Source organism: Mobula birostris, chromosome 21 (genome assembly GCF_030028105.1).
Source record: "Mobula birostris isolate sMobBir1 chromosome 21, sMobBir1.hap1, whole genome shotgun sequence".
Lineage (NCBI taxonomy): Eukaryota > Metazoa > Chordata > Chondrichthyes > Myliobatiformes > Myliobatidae > Mobula > Mobula birostris.
In genome coordinates, this window is record NC_092390.1 from 49,007,704 (window position 1) to 49,027,732 (window position 20,029).

At 39.9% G+C, this 20,029-nt stretch overlaps 1 protein-coding gene across 2 annotated transcripts in view; it reads left to right on the forward strand.

Annotated features, from left to right (window-relative positions):
* Window positions 1–20,029, forward strand: part of LOC140185772 (disintegrin and metalloproteinase domain-containing protein 12-like) — a 397,254-nt gene that overhangs the window by 278,146 nt on the left and 99,079 nt on the right. For both annotated transcript variants that reach the window (XM_072239412.1, XM_072239413.1), the window contains exons 9-10: window positions 4,832–5,001; window positions 11,663–11,747. In XM_072239412.1, coding sequence (XP_072095513.1) covers window positions 4,832–5,001; window positions 11,663–11,747 — 255 coding nt within the window. The remainder of the gene's footprint in view (window positions 1–4,831; window positions 5,002–11,662; window positions 11,748–20,029) is intronic.

Sequence of the window (20,029 nt, forward strand, 5' to 3'; positions counted from 1 at the left end):
AAAAGTATAACAGGCTAGTCAATATAGCATAATCTCTCCATTAGAGCACTGCCAGGGATTTGTAGTCAGCTCAGCTCTACACTGGTGGTTGGAAAAATCTTTTATTGAATATGCATAAGAGAACCAGTGCAGGACTTAAGGTTAAAGCCAGGAAACAAGGATAAGAATGGACAATTAGCTATCTTCTTGATGGAAACCAAAGCAGGGATGAAGAATAAAATCGGAATGATGTTTATTTTTGCTGATTTATATGCTGTGGAAGTTGTTGTTTTGCAGCGGCAGTTCAACGCAAAACAAAAAAAAAGATAAATTATAAAATAAATAGTGCAAATTAAGGAATAATGAGGCAGTGTTCGTGGTTTCATGGACCGTTCAAAGTGGCAGATTGATCTTTAAAGTTTGTGGAGTGCACTAAATTGGTGGAGGAAGGGGAACAACTGAAAAATGACAAGTAAATCATTCTTACTCTTGACAAATGAACCTCACCAGAAGTAAGTGTGAGGTATAAGCAAAAGTTCCTATTACTTGAGAATAAGAGACACGGTAGTGAAACAGAAGGATTTTGTGGTACCAAATGTATAATCATTAAAAATATTGAAGCAGGTTAATAAGGCTATAAAAAAGCAAACGAAGTGCAAGAACTCATTTTAAGTCATATAAGTTGGAAAGTTGAGAAATAAAGTTAAACTTGTATTGAGCCATAATTACTGCATTCAACTCCAGTTGCCATATTATTAAATGAATACAAAGACATGGAATAAATACAAGTAAATAGGTTCATAAGATCAGAGGCAGAAAATTGAGCTTAACCTAGAAACAAGAAACAGCAAACAAGCTGAATTTCTTTTCTCTTAACCTAAATTTATGAAAGATTTGAGTTGCATGGACACAACAATTGTATTTGCAGGGAGGAACAAAACTTATCTTCAGATATATTGAACCATCAAAACAAATGATACCCAAAATATTAAAAAGTGTTTTTGAAGGAATTTCTTAATTTAGAAAGAACCAGGATTTATTACCATGAAGAGTCGCTGAAGCAGAGTATAAATGTATTTTTTTTATGAGAAAACTAGTGAACTACATGGGAAAAAGGGAAAGAAGGTTTTATTGATAAGAGCTAGATAAGAAGGGACAGTTGGGTGTATTTAAGGCAGAGATTGATAGGTATCTGAGTAGCCAGGGCATCAAAGGTTATGGTGAGAAGGTGGGGGAGTGGGACTAAATAGGAGAATGGATCAGCTCATGATAAAATGGCGGAGCAGACTCGATGGGCCGAACGGCCTACTTCTGCTCCTTTGTCTTATGGACAGGGGAAATGAGCAGCAATAATATCCTGATTCTGTCCTAACTCTTCTACATACTTTTATGTGCTGTGCAACAGAACTCTGCCAAAAGCATATTCACAGGGCTGAATGAAAACCTTAATTCTCTTCCTTCGTTCCTTCAGCTATTTTGCAATGCCAGGAACTATGAAATCTGGCTGCAGGTGCTACATACCAAGGTTGCATTTCATTCCCTCCCAAAAGTAGAAAGCCATTTCTTTGCCGATGTGTAATTGCTCCTGCACGACTTGTGAGCTTCAAGGCTAAATAATGTCAGAATCAGAATCAGGTTAATTGTCATTGGCAGTAGTCAAGAAATTTGTGGTTTTGTTGCATCAGTACAGTACAAGCATGACAAATTATTAAAAGGTATGATGAAAATGAAAAATTAAATAAACAGTGCAAAAGAAGAACAGCGAGGTTCATGAATTCATGAACCATTCAGAAGTCTGGTGTCAAAGGGGAAGAGGCTGTTCCTAAGACACTGAGTTTGGGTCATCAGGCTCCTGTACCTCCTCCCTAATGATAGTAATGAGAAGATGGCATGTTCCCATCCAGTGAGGGCCCTTAATGATGGATGCTGCCTTCATGAGCCACCAACTTTTGAAGTTGTCTTCAATGGTAGGGAAGCTTGAGCTGACTGAGTCTACAACCCTCTGGAGCCTCCTACGGTCCTGTTACCTCGTAAGCCCAATTCTGATTCATTAAATTTTACAATTTTTTTTTGTGTTCATTAAAACAGCTGGTGAAAGGGCTAGTTTTGACATCTAATTTAATGCCAATAGCAGAGTTAAAAAAAGCAAAAAACTACAATAGTTGTTTCGGTTGCCTTTACAAAATAGTGAATGACAATTTTAAATAGAAGTTTCTTTTGGTCTACAGTATTTCGCTTTAATGACTCTCACCATCCCAGAGCAAAAATCACCAATGTTCAGGTTCTTGGATGTATTAGTGCAAAATCTACTGGACTATTTGTTATGATGTTTTTGTGATCCAGAAAAGTGTGTATTTCTTCACCAAGTCAATAAGGAGAGTCCTGTACTATTTACTAATGGTCTTCCATAAAGTCTATCAAAACCAGGGGTTTGCAACCTTTTTAATACTAGAGACCCTTACCATTAACCAAGGGGTCCATGGACACCAGGTTGGGAATCATTGTTCTAAGCAGACAGCCTAAAATGATTAAACATGAGAAAGTCTGAAGATGCTAGAAATCTAAAGCAACACACACACAAAATGCTGGAGGAAATCATGGGTCAGGCAGAATTTACAGTGGCATGCAAAGCTTTAGGCACCCCTGGTCAAAATTTCTGTTATTGTGAATCGCTAAGCCAGTAGAAGATGACCTGATTTCCAAAAGGCATAAAGTTAAAGATAACACATTTCTTTAATATTTTAAGCAAGATTACTTTTTTATTTCCATCTTTTACAGTTTCAAAGTAACAAAAAAGGAAAAGGGCCCGAAGCAAAGGTTTGGGCACCCTGCATGGTCAGTACTTAGTAACATCCCCTTTGGCAAGTATCACAGCTTGTAAATGCTTTTTGTAGCCAGCTAAGAGACTTTCAATTCTTGTTTGGGGGATTTTCACCATTCTGCCATGCAAAAGGCTTCTAGTTCTGTGAGATTCTTGGGCCGTCTTGCATGCACTGCTCTTTTGAGGTCTAGCCACAGATTTTCGATGAAGTTTAAGTCAGGGGACTGTGAGGGCCATGGCCTTCAGCTTGCACCATTGTGGATTTTGAAGTGTGTTTAGGATCATTATCCTGTTGTAAAAGCCATCCTCTTTTCATCTTCAGCTTTTTTACAGACGGTGTGATGTTTGCTTCCAAAATTTGCTGGTATTTAATTGAATTCATTCTTCCCTCTACCAGCGAAATGTTCCCCGTGCCACTGGCTGCAACACAAGCCCAAAGCATGATCGATCCACCCCCGTGCTTAACAGTTGGAGAGGTGTCCTTTTCATGAAATTCTCCACCTTTTTCCCTCCAAACATACCTTTGCTCATTGCGGCCAAAACGTTCAGTCCACTGGACTTGTTTCCAAAATGCATCAGGCTTGTTTAGATGTTCCTTTGCAAACTTCTGATGCTGAATTTTGTGGTGAGGACGCAGGAAAGGTTTTCTTCTGATGACTGTTCCATGAAGGTCATATTTGTGCAGGTGTCGCTGCACAGTAGAACAGTGCACCACCACTCCAGAGTCTGCTAAATCTTCCTGAAGGTTGTTTGCAGTCAAACGGGGGTTTTGATTTGCCTTTCTAGCAATCCTATGAACAGTTCTTCCAGACCTCAACTTGACCTCCACTGTTCCTGTTAGCTGCCATTTCTTAATTACATTATGAACTGAGGAAATGGCTACCTCAAAACATTTTGCTATCTTCTTATAGCCTTCTCCTGCTTTGTGAGCATTATTTATTTTAATTTTCAAAGTGCTAGGCAGTTGCTGAGAAGAGCCCATAGCTGCTGATTGTTGGGATAAGGTTTGTGGAGTCAGGGTATTTATAAAGCTTTGAAATTTGCATCACCTGGCCTTTCCTAACGATGATTGTGAACAAGCCATAGCCCTAACAAGCTAATTAAGGTCTGACACCTTGGTAAAAGTTATCTGAGAGCTCAAATCTCTTGGGGTGCCCAAACTTTTGCATGGTGCTCCTTTCCTTTTTTCACTCTAAAATTGTACAAAACTAAAATAATACACTAATCTTGCTTAAAATGTTGAAAAGAATGTTTCAACTTTAACTTTATGACTTTTGGAGATTAGTTCATCTTCTAGTCACTTAACAGAAACAGAAATTTTGCATGCCACTGTATATAATTAATGGATAGTTGCCGTTTTGGGCCGATGCCCTGCTTCTGGAAGGAAGAGGCAAAGATGCCAAAATAAAAAGGTGGGCAAGGAGAAGGAGGCTAGCTGGAAGGTGATAGGTGAAGCCAGGTGGATAGGAAAGGTCAAGGACTGGAGAAGAAGGAATCTGATAGGAGAGTGGACTGTAGGAGAAAGGAAATGTGGAGGGAATGCAGTATGTTTTTTTTAAATTCTTTCATTTATTCATGAATTCTGGCTTCCAAATAACATTGGATGTGCGATACAGACATCAGTAGTCTTGATAGCACACACAAAATGCTGCAGGGACTCAGCAAGTCAGGCAGCATTCGCGGAGGGAAATGAACAGTTGACATTTCAGGCCGAGGCCTGTTATCAGGAATTCCTCCAGCATTTTGGGTGTGCTGCTCTGGATTTCCATCATCTGCAGTCTCTCTTGTGTCTCCAGTATTCTTACCCAGTTATTTTGCTTTCAATTACAGTAATTAGAAACAGTGAATAATTGAAAGGTGCAGTGTTACAAAGTTTTAATGAGATTTTTGATTCATATCATAAATTATGACCATTTTAAGACCTTTAGCCATTCAGTGCTTTAAACTGGAAATAAACGGTCTTGACTAATATTAATCCTGAACCATTCATACTTGCTTTGCTTTTTCCCATTTGGCTACAATAATTTGTAGTTTTACAGACCCTTGAATATTCGAGTTGCTCTAGTTGGAGTGGAAGTCTGGACTGATATGGATAAATGCTCAATAACTGGTGATCCATTTACTACACTCAATGAGTTCCTTGACTGGAGGAAGGTGAAACTACTGTCCCGTAAACCACATGACAATGCCCAGCTTGTGAGGTAGGTATTCTGCAATTCCTCGAGTTATTCAGCTTGCAGTTGTGTTGAGTTCATGGTACATTGCACAGATGCACCATTTGGTCAAATATATCCACATTTTTGTTTGCGTCCTTCCTTCTGCCTTGAACTTTGAATGTTGATACTGTTATAGTTTAAACAACTGTAGCAATGATTAAGACCCCTAATACAAGAGTAAGAAACTCAACCCACTTTTAGTGTTTAAGTCCATAAGACCATAAGATATAGGAACAGAATTAGGCCATTCGGCCCATCGAGTCTGCTGCACCATTTCATCATGGCTGATCCATTTCCCTCTCAGCACCAGTCTCCTGCCTTCTCCCCCTCAACCCCTCATACCCCTTCATGCCCTGACTAATCAAGAATCTATCAACCTCTGCCTTAAATACACCCAATGAGTTGGTCTCCACAGATTCCCCACTCTCCAGCTACAGAAATTCATCCACATCTCCATTCTAAATTTACGCCCCTCTATTTTGAGGCTGTGTCCTTTGGACTTAGATTCCTCCACCAGATTCCTCTCCACATCCAATGGTGAAGGCCTTTCACCATTCAATAGGCTTTATTGAGATCCCCTTCATTCTTCTGAATTCATTAAATTGTGGGTAATCTGAGTTCTGACTCCTCTGGGCAACTTCGTAACATTTGTTTACATATCTATGAAACAGAAGTAATGTGCATTAACTAGAATGAAAGTACTCTGCATGGAAAAAATTGGTGTAAGAAATCAATACCACAACTTGTAGAAATGCCACTTAAGATTCAAATTTCTTTGAATCTTTTGAATCAAAGAGGGATAATCAAGAAGCAGGGGGTCAGAATCAGAATCAAGTTTATTATCACCGGCATGTGACGTGAAATTTGTTAACTTAGCAGCAGCAGTTCAATGCAATACATAAACTAGCAAAGAGAGAAAAAAATAATAAATAAAATAAAACATAATAATAAATAAACAAGTAAATCAATTACATATATTGAATAGATTTTTTTAAATGTGCAAAAACAGAAATACTGTATATTAAAAAAAGTGAGATAAAGTCCAAAGCTTCAATGTCCATTTAGGAATCGGATAGCAGAGGGGAAGAAGTTGTTCTTGAATCATTGAGTGTGTTCCTTCAGGCTTCTGTACCTCCTACCTGATGATAACAGTGAGAGAAGGGCATGCCCTGGGTGCTGGAGGTCTTTAATAATGGATACTGCCTTTCTGAGACACCGCTCCCTAAAGATGTCCTGAGTACTTTGTAGGCCAGTGCCCAAGATGGAGCTGACTAGATTTACAACCTTCTGCAGCTTCTTTCGGTCCTGTGCAGTAGCCCCTCCATACCAGACAGTGATGCAGCCTGTCAGAATGCTCTCCACGGTACAACTATAGAAGCTTTTGAGTGTATTTGTTGACATGCCAAATCTCTTGAAACTCCTAATGAAGTATAGCCACTGTCCTGCCTTCTTTATGACTACACCAATATGTTGTGACCAGGTTAGATCCTCAGAGATCTTGACACCAAGGAACCTGAGGCTGCTCAATCTTTCCCAGATCTCTGTGAAGGCCCATATATGGAAGCAATTTTCCCACTTGGCCAAAAAATAACATGCCAAATCAGTTGCTAGATTCCAAGGAAGTGGTGGAGGCAGATACAATTATGTTTAAAAGGCATTTGGACTGGTATTTGGAAAGAAAAGAAGTAGAGACCCATGCAGGCAAATGGGATTAGTGTAAATATATATCATGTTCGGCATGGACGCATAGGGTATATTTCTGTGCTGTACAACTTAATGATTTTCTGGTCAAACCTTAGAAATAAAGGGAATTTAAATGGTTAAAAATGGAGAACACTTAAGTTCTAGTTGGATCTGGTCATTTTGCAAATTGCCACTAACTTTCCCAGGTAAAGGAATATCTGAGCTGAAGCTGACCTCAGAACTGGACTAATTCATAACAAGTATTTACATAAAAAGTTATGTAGTTTGAATATGTCAAATCACAATGAAAAGGGCATTAGGAAAGTACGAAAGTTAGAACAAGCAGCATCTTATAAACTATCTTTGTTTGAAATGAAGAATACATGACTTTTAATTAGAATATTTACTTGTGTATGAAGCACTTACCATTCATCAAAAAGAATGCAATTCTAATGATAGTTTGCAGTGGAAGCACTTTTGAATGACTGATGGTACATTCAAAGCAGAAAATGCACCATAAATCATTTTTAAGTTATTTCCTCTGTTAGAACAGCAAACTGAGAAGTATCCTAAAGCTGTTGTCTGTGAATACCACTAACGCTCTCTTCCAGACAACAAAGGTAAAAGGCCGTCAGTTTTCTTGCTAATTTTATCTTCATCTCTGATATGCTCAGAGCCTTTGCTGGGGAGACTTCTGAGCGGAAAAAAAGGTGAATAGCAGATATTAACCATTGGTCATTGTTAGCAAGTCTAAACCTGTTCTCTGAGACTCCCTGGATAATAATCCAGATGAGAACTCTTGGCATTTTCCCTATTAATGCAGGCCAATTGTAGCACCTCTAGAAAAGATCAAAAACATCTAACTTCGCACTTGCCAGAATTTAAATCTGATTTTTACGGCTCTGTAACTGAAATTTACTGTCTACATTTTTATAATTTGATAGTAAGTTTTATGATTCAATCTTTGCCCTTTTCATGATTTGGAGACTTTTCACAAGAAAAATATTACAATTAATTAGGATATATCAACATTGATATTGGTAATTTGATAAATTTGTGTATTACTGTCACATTTACCAAACTACAGTGGAAAACTTTGCATACAATTTATAAAGTTTTCATTACATCAGTACACTGAGGTAATACTAGAGGAGACAATCATAGAATGCAGAATAAAGTATTACAATTACAGAGAAATTACAGGGCACTCAGGCTGTAAAGTGCAAGGTCATAAGGGATTAGATTATAAGATAAAGAGCCCATTTTATCATACTGGAGGACCATTCGGTTGCCTTATAATTGAGTAAATTATTTATGAGTAATTTCAAAATCTGAATACATTTGGCCTGCCCAGCACATCCAAAGACCAGACTACACAACACTATCCAGACTTCTCATCAGCAAAACATTAGCCAGACAAAGGAGTTCAGCTGTGCATTCAATAGCTGCATCATTTCACCCCATTACAGTCATTCCCTTTGTTCCACCCACTGCCCTCACACGCCTTCTCTGAAACTCCGCATCACTCTCTATAATTATTCGGCAATCAATGACTGTAACATTGACACCAAACAGCACAGGTCATTGAGTTTAGGAGAATGCAGAAGTACTGGAAGTGAGCTGTAATGAATGAAAGCTTTCTCACAATAGAAAGTCAGTATCTTGGACTGGGAGTGGGGAAGTTTGTTGTTTATTATGACAGCTTTGAGGGGTCTAACCAGCAAGTTTCCAATGGCACTCATTCAATGACATCTGCGATACATAGGCACATGAGAAAGTGGAACTGCTTTCCAGCAAAGGCATGCGTCCACTGAAAGTTCATGGGAAGTACTCAGGGCAGACAGGTCATGATGCCAATCATCGTTGACCTCAATTGACACCAGCTTTGTCCCACTGGAGCTCAGTGCTCCAATTAAAGTTCTCTCTTAACTTTGCATGCTTGACTACCTGCTAGTGAGTAGAAAAGCTGCCTTTCCCACCCCAGTAGTACTGAAAGGAGTCATCAAAAACCTACAGTTTAGGACCAACTTGATTGCTGTTGGCTGATAGCAAAGGCTCGCCATCATGATATAATTAGTGATAAGTGCTTTCAATGAGATGGTGATGTCAAAGCAATTTCATGGCAACAAGGCTAATGGCAATGGGCTAGTCATGACTGCTGTAAGCAGAGTTCTGGGGCTACACCAGGTCAGCGTAGCCAGCAGCCTTATACCCTGGTGAGATCGGGACATGCCTGTCAGCACCGGCAGACTGGACGGATGAGATTCACAGCAAGATCCAGTGGCCAGAACGGTGACACTGCAACGCTCCGCGGAGAGCGAAGGGCATGACAAGGCACAGACGGCATCATGGTCATCCACTGCAACCAAGAAAGATCCCAGCTTGAGACATTTGTTTGTACCTCTGGACCCAGACTTCTGAGGTCGAAAGAGTGGAACTGCTTCATTGCGATGGTTTCCCCACTTTAATAACTCTCTTGCACGGGGATCACTGTCATCATTGGACACGACGGACAACCATTAATCATGACTGCTGACTCTGATATGGAAGTCACAGATATGTCAGCAACATACCTAAAATAGAAGCTGTACTGCCACACTAAATATAACACAACATGTCACCAACATGCTGAAAACATACTCTTTGGATAATCTGGAAGAGCTTTGGGTCTTGGCAGAACAGATACCATGATTAGCAATTTCAGCATCAAGAGGTGCAGCTCTTGCTGCCAGCTATAAACGAAGCAGCTAAAGATCAGGAACATAATGAAGAAAAGGAAGGAGGAAGCAAGGACCCATGTGATACTAACAGTGTTCATTCTGATTTTTCTTACACCAACTATTGCTCTGAACAGGAAATCTTTACATGGCCTGAAAACTGCGTGGCACTTTAAGTGATTTTTTTGAAAGATTATTTACCAAAAATTTCAGAATATGATTTTTTTCATCTCAAACAAACACAAAACACAACTTGCAATCCAAGTAAATGATGTCAGACAGTCAAAACAAGTGACAGACACAATGGCAAAAGTAAAATGTTTTGTCTAGACGGCATTGGCATTCAGCAGGCTGGCAGTGTATTAACAATAAGCTACCGACTTCCATTCTGTGTTTATTGTGGTTGTCGTGAGTGGGAAGGAACTCTGGATTCTAGGAATGGAGATGAGGATGGGGTAAGAGAGACAGTGGAGGAACAGTGAGGAATGAAGCAGAGAGGCACCTTGGGGAGGCAGTGAGATACATAGATGGCATTGTATGTTTTGTTTCTATATTTAAAATCTAACATGTAAAAGTATGTATAATTTAAATTTAACAAACCAATCAGAAAATTTATGTTTTTGCAGCACTAATTGTGACTAAATTATCTCGATAAGCATGATTAAAATAAAAATATTTCCCAAGAGCGATCATTGACTGTATTTGGATTGTCATTTTGCCTTCCTCTTCAAAACAAAAATTTGTGCACCACTGTCATCAAGAAAATCAGCTCTTTAGCATCAGAATCTTTATAGGCAGCATCTTCTTTGTCTGCAGCAAACACATTTCTTGTTTGAAGGTGAAACTAAATTAGGGTCTTCAATAAAAAGAAGGTGGAAAGAAACTGCAACGTTTGAGCAGTTTGATTTGTTTGTTTGGTTTTCTTTCTATTTCAATAAGAAAAAAATATACTGTATGGCTGAAATCCAACTGAAAACTTGAAAATTAAAACATTAATATATTGCAAAATTTGATAGAAATATCCAGCATTGTGTTGGAGTAGGTTTTCACATCAATCAATCATTATTCCCTTCCATGCGATTTGTAGGAAACACTGCCACATTTAACTGATTAGTATGTCATGGTTCTTGCCATAAACTTAGTCCAATTACCTAGGAATTTGGTGTGATACTTTTAAGATAGTCTATTAACATTGAATATTCAACCATTTATTAGATTAGTTGTTTAGTGATTAGAAATACTTCTCGATGTCATGTCCTTTAATTTGGCACAATGTTGTTCTCTTAACTGATAATCTGATGATTCAGATATATGAAAAATATCAATCTGGCAACATGTTACTGAGACATTGAGACTAATGGGCCCACATTCTTCAACATGTCTACTTCAGGATCAAAGTCAAAATCACAGAAGGTAGTAATAATTATATTTTCCAGAAACTAAACCCTGTTTGAGTTTTGATTGTTTAATAATTTGATTTGTTCAATAATCAATTTGAGTTACACAGAATACTGGAGGCTCAGCAGGTTAGGAGGCATCTATAAAGAGGAGTAAACAGTCTGTAGGAGCCACATATCTGTCCTCTATTGCTTTTGTATTCTGTGTTGAGTGTTTATTATGGTAAATAGTCACATTAGTTGAGGTGTGGTAAAAGCAAAGGGAATAAGTTACATATTCTTATTACGTCTTAGTTTGTAGCTTGGGACTGGCAGAGATCATATCTTTGCTGACTACTTCTTATCACTGAATAATGCTAAATTCATTTTAGTACGCTTAAATTCATCACTTCAAGATTGCATGTTTGCTAACTGCTAATAAAGGATCGAAATAAAGGATTTGGTGCTTTGGAACAATCATGTTATTGGAGCTCAGGATGCAACATGCAAGTATAACAACCCCATGACGGTTGCGGGCTAGCGGCAAATGTTTTGTTTTGATTTTGGATTAGTTTTGCCGCTACACAGTCAATGAAACATTGACAATTTATTCCACTCCAGAGTTGCTGCCTGACCTGCTGAGTTCCTCCAGCATTTTGTGTTGTGTAGCTCTGGAAATCCAGCCTCTGTCGAATCTCTTGCTAACTCAGTTGTCAAAGTGTAGACTCCCTACCGAAGTCCAAATTGCAAACCGAATTTAATTTGAAATGCGAATTAAGAAATATCAGGTGCTGAAATTTTGAGAATGTTAAGTTTGTAGCTTTGTACAAATTCAGAATATGATGAAGTGTGTTTATTATCTATCTACAGTGGCGTGTACTTTCAGGGAACTACCATTGGAATGGCACCAATTATGAGTATGTGCACAGCTGAACAATCAGGAGGGATTGTTATGGTGAGTAATGATCAGGAAACATTACATTGTGCGAACTGGAATCTGTCTATCATGCAGAGTTCATTAGTCTTAATAGGTTAAAAATGGAGACAAAAAGATAGTGAAATTTCTTTCACTTCTTAATCCTCACATTCAAGTGCTGTCTCTGATTTCTGGTGGAATGTCTATTTCCATCTACCTGCAGTTTTATTCAAAGAGATGGATGTACGGGAGGAGAAATGTTGGCGGGGCAGAGTGATTTTCTGCAGGTTGGAATTGATGATATCATTAGACTGGTTTGAAAAAGGCTCAAATCTTTTGTTCTGAAGGAGGGTCCGGTTTGTCCTGAAGAAGGGTCTCAGCCTGAAACCGTCGGCCGTTTATTCTTTTCCATAGATGCTGCCTGACCTGCTGAGTTCCTCCAGTGTTTTGTGTGTGTTGTTTTGAGAAATAGCTGCTGCATTTGATCTCGAAATAGTTAAATTTGATGCTGGAAACTGAGTTATTATAGAAGTTAGCCTCATGCTATGTAGGCTCCCACAGTTAAGTTCTTCTTGGAATTCCAGGTTTAGCAAAATTGTTTCATGTCAATGTCCAGGGGCTGCTGAGCATGCATCCATACGGCTATGGATCAAGAGGTGCAGTGCTGCTGGGACCTGATCAACCCTGGCAGTGTCACCTGGGTGAGGGTGTCTGACGTTGAAAGACCTGCAACACCCGATGACCTCAGGCTACATCATGGATGATGTGTCCCAGCGCATCCTTGAATGTATCTCAGTATCCACCTGTTGTGTTGATGTGTGCTGACCAGAGCGCTATTGTGGGACATTTTCCTTAAATTCAAAATCGACATCTGAAAACATCTATTAAGCTGACTCCTCAAACATGCCATGGCCTGGAAAGCATCAATAGTCTGTTCCCTGATTGCACTATGTAGTGGCTTCAATATATTGTACCCCACTCTAGAAATTCATTCCATTGAAGTGAAGAGAATAAATTTCAGAGGCTGAGGCAGCGTGCTGATGCTATTAAGTGCTGCAATTAATGCTAATGAGCAAGAATGCCTTCCTAGGCAGATATATATACAGTATATCCTTGTTCGCTAATTCTTTCTTTTCATTGGTTTTCTTTGTATTTTTGTTTCATGGCTGTCTGAAGAAGACAAATCTCAGAGTGGTATACTGCATACTTTTCAAACAAATTTACCTTGAACCATGAGCCTTGAAATAGAAAAGCCACAGATGCTGGAAATCTGAAATGACGACGAGGATACTGGAAACATTCAGTAAATCAGGCAGCATCTGTAGAAACAGAAGCTAAGTAAATATTTCAGCTCACCTCTTTGTCAGAACCTTTATCTAAAAGGTGAAGGGTATCGATGTGTGATGGTCTGATTGGACCAGGAGACAATGCACAGATGCAAGGGAGGAAGAAGTAATTTTAGTGGGGCAAGAACTGGCTGAAACAATAAATTTGACAGGACAAACCTGTTAATCCTGATCCAGGGCTAGTTAGGAGTTTTTGCTGGAAATATCACCTCTGTTCTCTTTTCAGAGGTGCTGCCTGAGCTGCATTTTCTGTTTTTTTAATTCCTTCTTTTTAGTCCACTGCTGTTACAACAGGACAAGGATACCAAAATGCACACCAGATACGGGCTTTCCCATATGGGGAAGCAAATGTAAAAGAAACATTTAGAAATTATTGTGCATTGTAGTTACTCATCATCAAAAAATGGCACACTCTGTTAAGCACTTAAGACACAGTAAGCCAAGGTGGTTTTTGGGCCACAGACCCCACTACAACCATCCCACTGCCTCCTTCCACTAACCATACTATTGCAATGTGCCTGTCACATCCTCCTGGGTACTTTAATGTAATAAATTACATTATTTCATTCAATCCCAACAAAGAGCTCAAAGGACATGTTTCTCTTAGACCAAAATCTTATAGTATTCTTATTGAACAACTGTTTTCTTTCATTATTGTCAAACAAAGAATCCTCTTACATGATTCTGAAGTTAACAATTAAAGTATCAACAGTTTTCCTATATTTCCTAAAGGTGTCAAATGAAAACTTTTCAAAGCCTGATTCAAGTCACTTTTTTCATGCCCTTTCTCTTTAGAAGTGACAATCCATCAACTTGTGTTTGTCCTGGACTTTATCCAGATTTTTCACTTTCACTTTAGAATTATAAATTGTGCAATTATAATTAAGTGGTGTCATTTTCAATAAAATCACAAAAAATTGTACTGACTAAAATGTGAAAGAACCAGCAAATTACTTACACCGCTAATAGTCACTTTATAAGTTCTATCTTCAAAGCTGATTCGTTCAGTACTGGTTCATTATGTTGCTTGTTTTTTGTTATCCTAGAACTTGTAATTAGCGGTTAAACCACAGTGTGATGGTTAATCAAATTTTAGTATAACATATTGAAACTTAACTCTTACAGCTCACTCCCTGCTCTCTTCATGTTGTGGTATCAATATGTGTCGTGGCATCTGGCTTACCAGATGTGATGAAAAGCAGGCAAAGCGAGGAAGTGTGTACAAGTTACCTTCTAAATCAGAAGGGTAACTTGCTGAGTGGCTGGTGGGTTGCAGACACACCTTGACCAAAGGAAGTGTAAGGCACTCCTTCCTTCTTCTACGCCGCAGGTCACCCTTGGGCAGGGTGTAGCATCTGCTTAGCCCCCGATCAGGGTCATGTGAAGCCATGGGAGCAGGTGGTGGATGGTCGTATGAGCAGCTGGTGCAGATCACAAGACCTGGTTATGTGACCACTGACACCATTGAAGCAATCTCTGAAGAGTATTGATAATAGCTGCGGTCACTCACCTTGTAAAGACACTGCCCAGAAGAAGGCAATGGCAAACCACTTCTGTAGAAAAATTTGCTAAGAACCATCGTGGTCATGGAAGGACCATGATTGCCTCCATCACATGACACAGCACATAACAAATGAATGAAAGATCTTGCTAATGTGGCTGACATGGTTGTACAAATGACTGGCATTGAATGCGAGCTGTTTTATATATTAGAATATCAGTAGAGACTAGATTGGCAAATTTCAAGCTGCTTGTTTATTTCCATGATTCTAGCTTTCTGGAGGCCCATTAGCATCAATGCCTAGCACACATTAGAGCCCTTTATCTTTCCTACCCTCCTGGCTTCACCTATAACCTTGTATCTCCAGCCCTCTGCCTCTCCCACCACCTGGCATCACTTATGACTTCTGACTAGCCTCTTTCCAATCCCCCCACCTTTTCATTCTGGCATTTACCCCCCTCCTTTCTAGTCCTGAAGAAGGGTCTCGGCCAGAAACTTCAACTGTTCATTCATTTACAGATATGCTGCCTGACCTGCTGAGTTCCTCCAGCATCTTGGGTGTGTGCTTTGGATTTTTAGCATCTGCAGACTTTGTGGTATTTACACATTAGCATGAATACCTGAAATCAGACTGCACTTATTAAACAAGGAAGTACAGTGAGGACGTGAGTCTTGCAGCAGTACCAAACATGTTAAGGTGCAAATAAGCATGAAGATTTGGTATGAGTATTGCAAGACATGGATTATAGATTGATAGGTGAGGAATGAGGGAGCAGTAAATGGGGCAACACTGGAAGACGTTGCACTGATTGACTTTGACCAGAGCATAGAGGTCTTTCACCATGCATCAGGGTTTGCTGGTTATTTGGCTCCTGTGCCTACGGAGCTTTTTGCCCCCTTAAAGCATCAGAATGGCCTTTGTACCTTCTCCACCAAAGCTTCCAGTGTAGCTCTGGGAAGAACGAAACATGCCTGTGCTCGCTTATGAGGTGCATTCTTCACAGTTTCTAGCTTGGCTTCATTTGCAGAAAAACTGTCAGCCTCTTTAGTGCACTCCTCACTTAATCAGTGCAGCCTGACTTCAAGTAATGGTGGCAAGCTGCAATGTGTGCTAGGCATTGATGATAATGGGCCTCCAATGGTGTGTCCACCAGGTGAATGGCATAATTAGCACTGACAGAAAGCTGTAATCATGGAAATAAACGGCAGCATGAAATTTGCAAATCTAGCCTCCAATGATTTTCTAATAGATAAAAGGTTTTAATGTACACTTATATTCTAGTAATTTTCTCACATGGATACACATAATATCACACAACATAGCCATCAAAGCCTCAGCTGTGGAAGAATTCTTTGCACAGAAGTTGGATCCACTGTGTTAGATGTGCTGAACTAATGTGCTGGAGCCCAATATGATCTTCTTCAAAATGTTGCAAAAAAAAATCATTGAAACCGTGTTAGATTGTTTTATATACAGAAATGTGCTGAAATATGCTTAGCCATACAAATTCTGTCCTTCATGAATTCCATTTAGTCCAAGGCTTTGGGGAATAGCAGAGAGGCCATTAGTTTGCCAGTGTAAATGCTAAACATAAACTTCTACTCCAATTACTTCTAACATACCTATTCATGATAGGTTTTATACTTTAGAACTCTAAGTAGAGTGTAAACCCTATTAGTCCGTGAGCCAGTCGGGTTGGTCAGTACCATCTGAGGGGAATAATGCTCATAGTGATTTTTGGCAAGGTATACATCTCTAGAGTTAGAAAATATGTGATAGTATTGCACCAGTGGTAGCTTTATGTGTGCTATTATGCATTTTATAACACTACCCTAAAATAAGCATTTCTGAAAAGTGGCCAATATAAAGTACAACATATATATTCAACCTAGTGGTATTTTGTCATCAGTGATCCCTCAACATTGAAATTTGTCACAATGATAGCTGAGGTCAAGCACTTTTCAGCAAATGTTGTTATAAAATTCTACGTTGAAAACTATGTCATTGGTGGCACTTGCAGTACAGTGGCCAATTTCAGAGTGAATCATTTCATTTTTAGAAAAATATTTGTCAGTTGTTTATTTTGGAAAAGTCAATAAAAACCCTAGGATACATATAATCACATGGATTTGTAGAGAATTTATTCAGGAATTCAAATAAGTAATCACTTTTTGTATATATTCCATATTAACATCAGTACAGCAGAAAATGTTACCCCACCCCCCAAAAGGTAAAAAACCTCATTTGGAGAGATTTCTGGAGTTTTATCAATGTCATGATATTTTCCATATTGTTGTATCAAATCAAAACAATCTTAAGCTTTTGTCATAGCATATAGAATTACAGTACAATAATTCAAATGTGGGTTCCACACCGCCATAACCTAGGCCCCATTTGGTTGTAAAATGAATATACTTAATCAAAGACTGCTTTCCATACTGTCTTTTCCACAGTTTCAAAACCTATTAATAATCATAACAATTTTCCATGCCTTCCACATCTTCCACATCTTCATCTGAACTTTCAACACTGTCTGAGGTGGGTGCCTGGTTCCCGCAGTCTGCCAGTCTACACAGGTCAGTACACCTGAGGCCATTTGCAACACACATACATCTTGGGAGTGAACATTTTTTTGGACAGTTACAGGCCAGTGGATCCAGGACGGCATCGGGTGCTGGCTGGCCTGCCATTCAGTGCACCACCAACTGTTCAGCTTCCTCTTCTCTCTCCATCTTCCATCCTCTGCCAACAGGGCTTGGCACTTGTGGGTCCTTCTCCAAACATCTTCTCCATATACCAGCCTGGTAGTTGGCTCGCTGTGCATGTTTTGTTAAGCAGTCCTTGCATGGTGGGAATTGATGCCTTTCGATTTCACCTTTTTTGGCACAGAAAAGGTGATACCTGAGCTCATTGACCTTGGTGGTCGATGCTTTTGGGGCATATAGGAGACATGTAAATGCCTCCAGTTTGTCCATCAGTACTGGGGAGAGGTTGCATTCCTGACCCAACTCCAAGAATGTGTCCTGAGTTTCCCTGTTGCTGGTCAGAAGTTTTAGGGCACTTGTATTCCCTTTGCCTGCAAAAGCGCTTAGTGTCACATCCTGTATATGCTTGCAACCTGATGAGAGCCTTACAAACCTCTATGCCAACAGTGGCAGCAACCTTCCTGATGTCTACAAGCCTTGTACGGGTTCTAGTGCCACAATTCTGGAACAATGGGGCCTCAATCTTGTCACAAAATGCTAAAGACATGATAAAGACATCTGTGTCTTCTGAGCAGATCACTACAGATTGGTATCCCTCTCTTGTGGCATGGGCAGTATGGAGAAGTAGGCGGCCATCTACTTCTTCTTGTTGACACCGAATTGCTGACACCTCACTGTCTTGAGATGTGATTCTGTAACATTTGTCATTCACAATTGCGTACAGAATCTTCTCCTGTAGCTTTGCTCTGTACTCCACCTTCCTCCATTCATGGACTATGAAACTAATGAGACTTTTTGTTACTGACTTTGGTCAGGAAGCTCCTTCACTGCCTCACCATCTGTGTGCCTGTGATACCTTGCAACTCATGACCAGTCTCTTCATCCCATAGCGATCTTTCACTATTCTTGATAGAGTTCTCCTTGTATGTGTCAAACACAACATCTATTCTGCTACTCTGACTGCCTTCACTCAGAGCCATACCCAGAATTGTTGTGGCAACATCTCTGAAAGTAACTTGATAACCTTTCACCTCTTTGGACCAAGTTCATTTCATCAACCACTGTAGCAGAGTTTCCTGGCAGTTGCTCTTTTACTGCTACATTTTTCTACAAGGTTGTGGCTGAAGTAGCTTTATTTGTCTTTCTCAGCAATCCTTCTGGTGTGGACAGGGCCCAGCTCAATGGTCTAAGGGGATGAGAAAGGATATCCTCCATACGTAAACTGCGCCCTTGTGCCATCACTATGATGCGTCCAAAGACCTGTCTGCTTTCAAGATGATCGCCCGCCCATTTGATTTCACTTCTCTCTTCTTACACATATCACTGAATGTTTTCAGCTTGTTGGTTTTCACTGGGTCATGGAATTTCTTTGCTGGTGGGTCTTCCTCTAGTCTCTCATCCTTGAAGGTTGCATAGCATTGCTCACCAATCTCATATGCCTTCATCAGGTCAGAGGCAATGTCCTTGGGGGCTGCCTTTGCCATAGAGATGCTAATGAGGTCCCGCTTCTCTGCAAAAGGGTTGACCCATTCATGTATGAGGCTAACCACTGCTGAAACTGCTTCCTCATCTTTCTGGATTCTTGGCCACTGTAGCTCTGCATGACAAAACTCTGATTTGTTGCCTTGCACCATCTCCCTTAACTGTCCCAGGAATGCACTGCGGTGCTCAGCTGTTACGTAGTAATGCTTGATAGCTCCAGTATTCAGACCAAACCGTGATGTGCCTCCAGGAGTCTGTGTGTCTTTGTTCACTGTGGCTTCAATAGCCTGATCCACAGGGATCTGCCCAAAGGAGTTGTTACTTGACAGCTGCACTGGGAATTGGCCTGTCTTGAAGGCCTCATACACAGAAGGATTCTTCTCTGGGAGGTTCATCATCCGAGCAAAGTAAGGGGACAGGTACCTGGCATAATTCATCTTATCATAGGCAAAGCACCACGGGATCATGGTTCTTATAGCATGGAAGTGCAACTCCCAGTCCCCCTCACAGAAAGCTACCACCACTGCAATGCTATTACATATTTTCTAGCACTAGGGGTGTATACCTTGCTAAAGTTCACTATAAGAATTATTCCCCCAGATGGTACCGGTGGCCCAAATTTGGGGTTCTGGCTCACGAACTGTATCAGGAGTAGTCTGGTAGGAGTAATTGCAAGAGTTAATAGCAGGGTCTTCCTTGCCTCACCGAAAGGAAATAAAGACTAGGCTATTGTGAATTTGTTCATTTCAGTTAGGTTATCAGCAAGAGCATTACAATTAGCCTCAGCATCTTGGAATAAAGTAGAGAGAAATCAGCCAAGATTCCTGTTATCTTTGCTTTCTGTGTGAGAATGTGTTTGCAGAGGCAGGCAATGGCAAGATCGGGTTCAATTGTGTTATTTCCCAGGGTATTGCAGCTTGTTTAAAGCCATAAAGAACTTCTACTGGGTGAGAAACTGGAATGACTGAGCATTTTCAGTGCAGGAGAGAGTAATGGGGAGAAAATTGGATGTAAAAAGACCCCTATGGTTCTACTTTTGACTGCTATCCAGTGGTCTCCCCTATTGAATAATTGCATCTCTACTTCTTTGCCAAAATTCTTGGTCCCTGCAGGGGTCAACAGCTTCAGGGAAGAAAGGTTTTGGCAGGAAATATTTTAACAGGGGGACTTTTCTTACATGTGTTGAAAACTATTGGCTTCAGTCTGTCATCTATAAACTCCCAATCTTTGCCTTTGAAATGAATGTGTACTTATTGAACCTGCTACATTTGTGTATGATAATCATA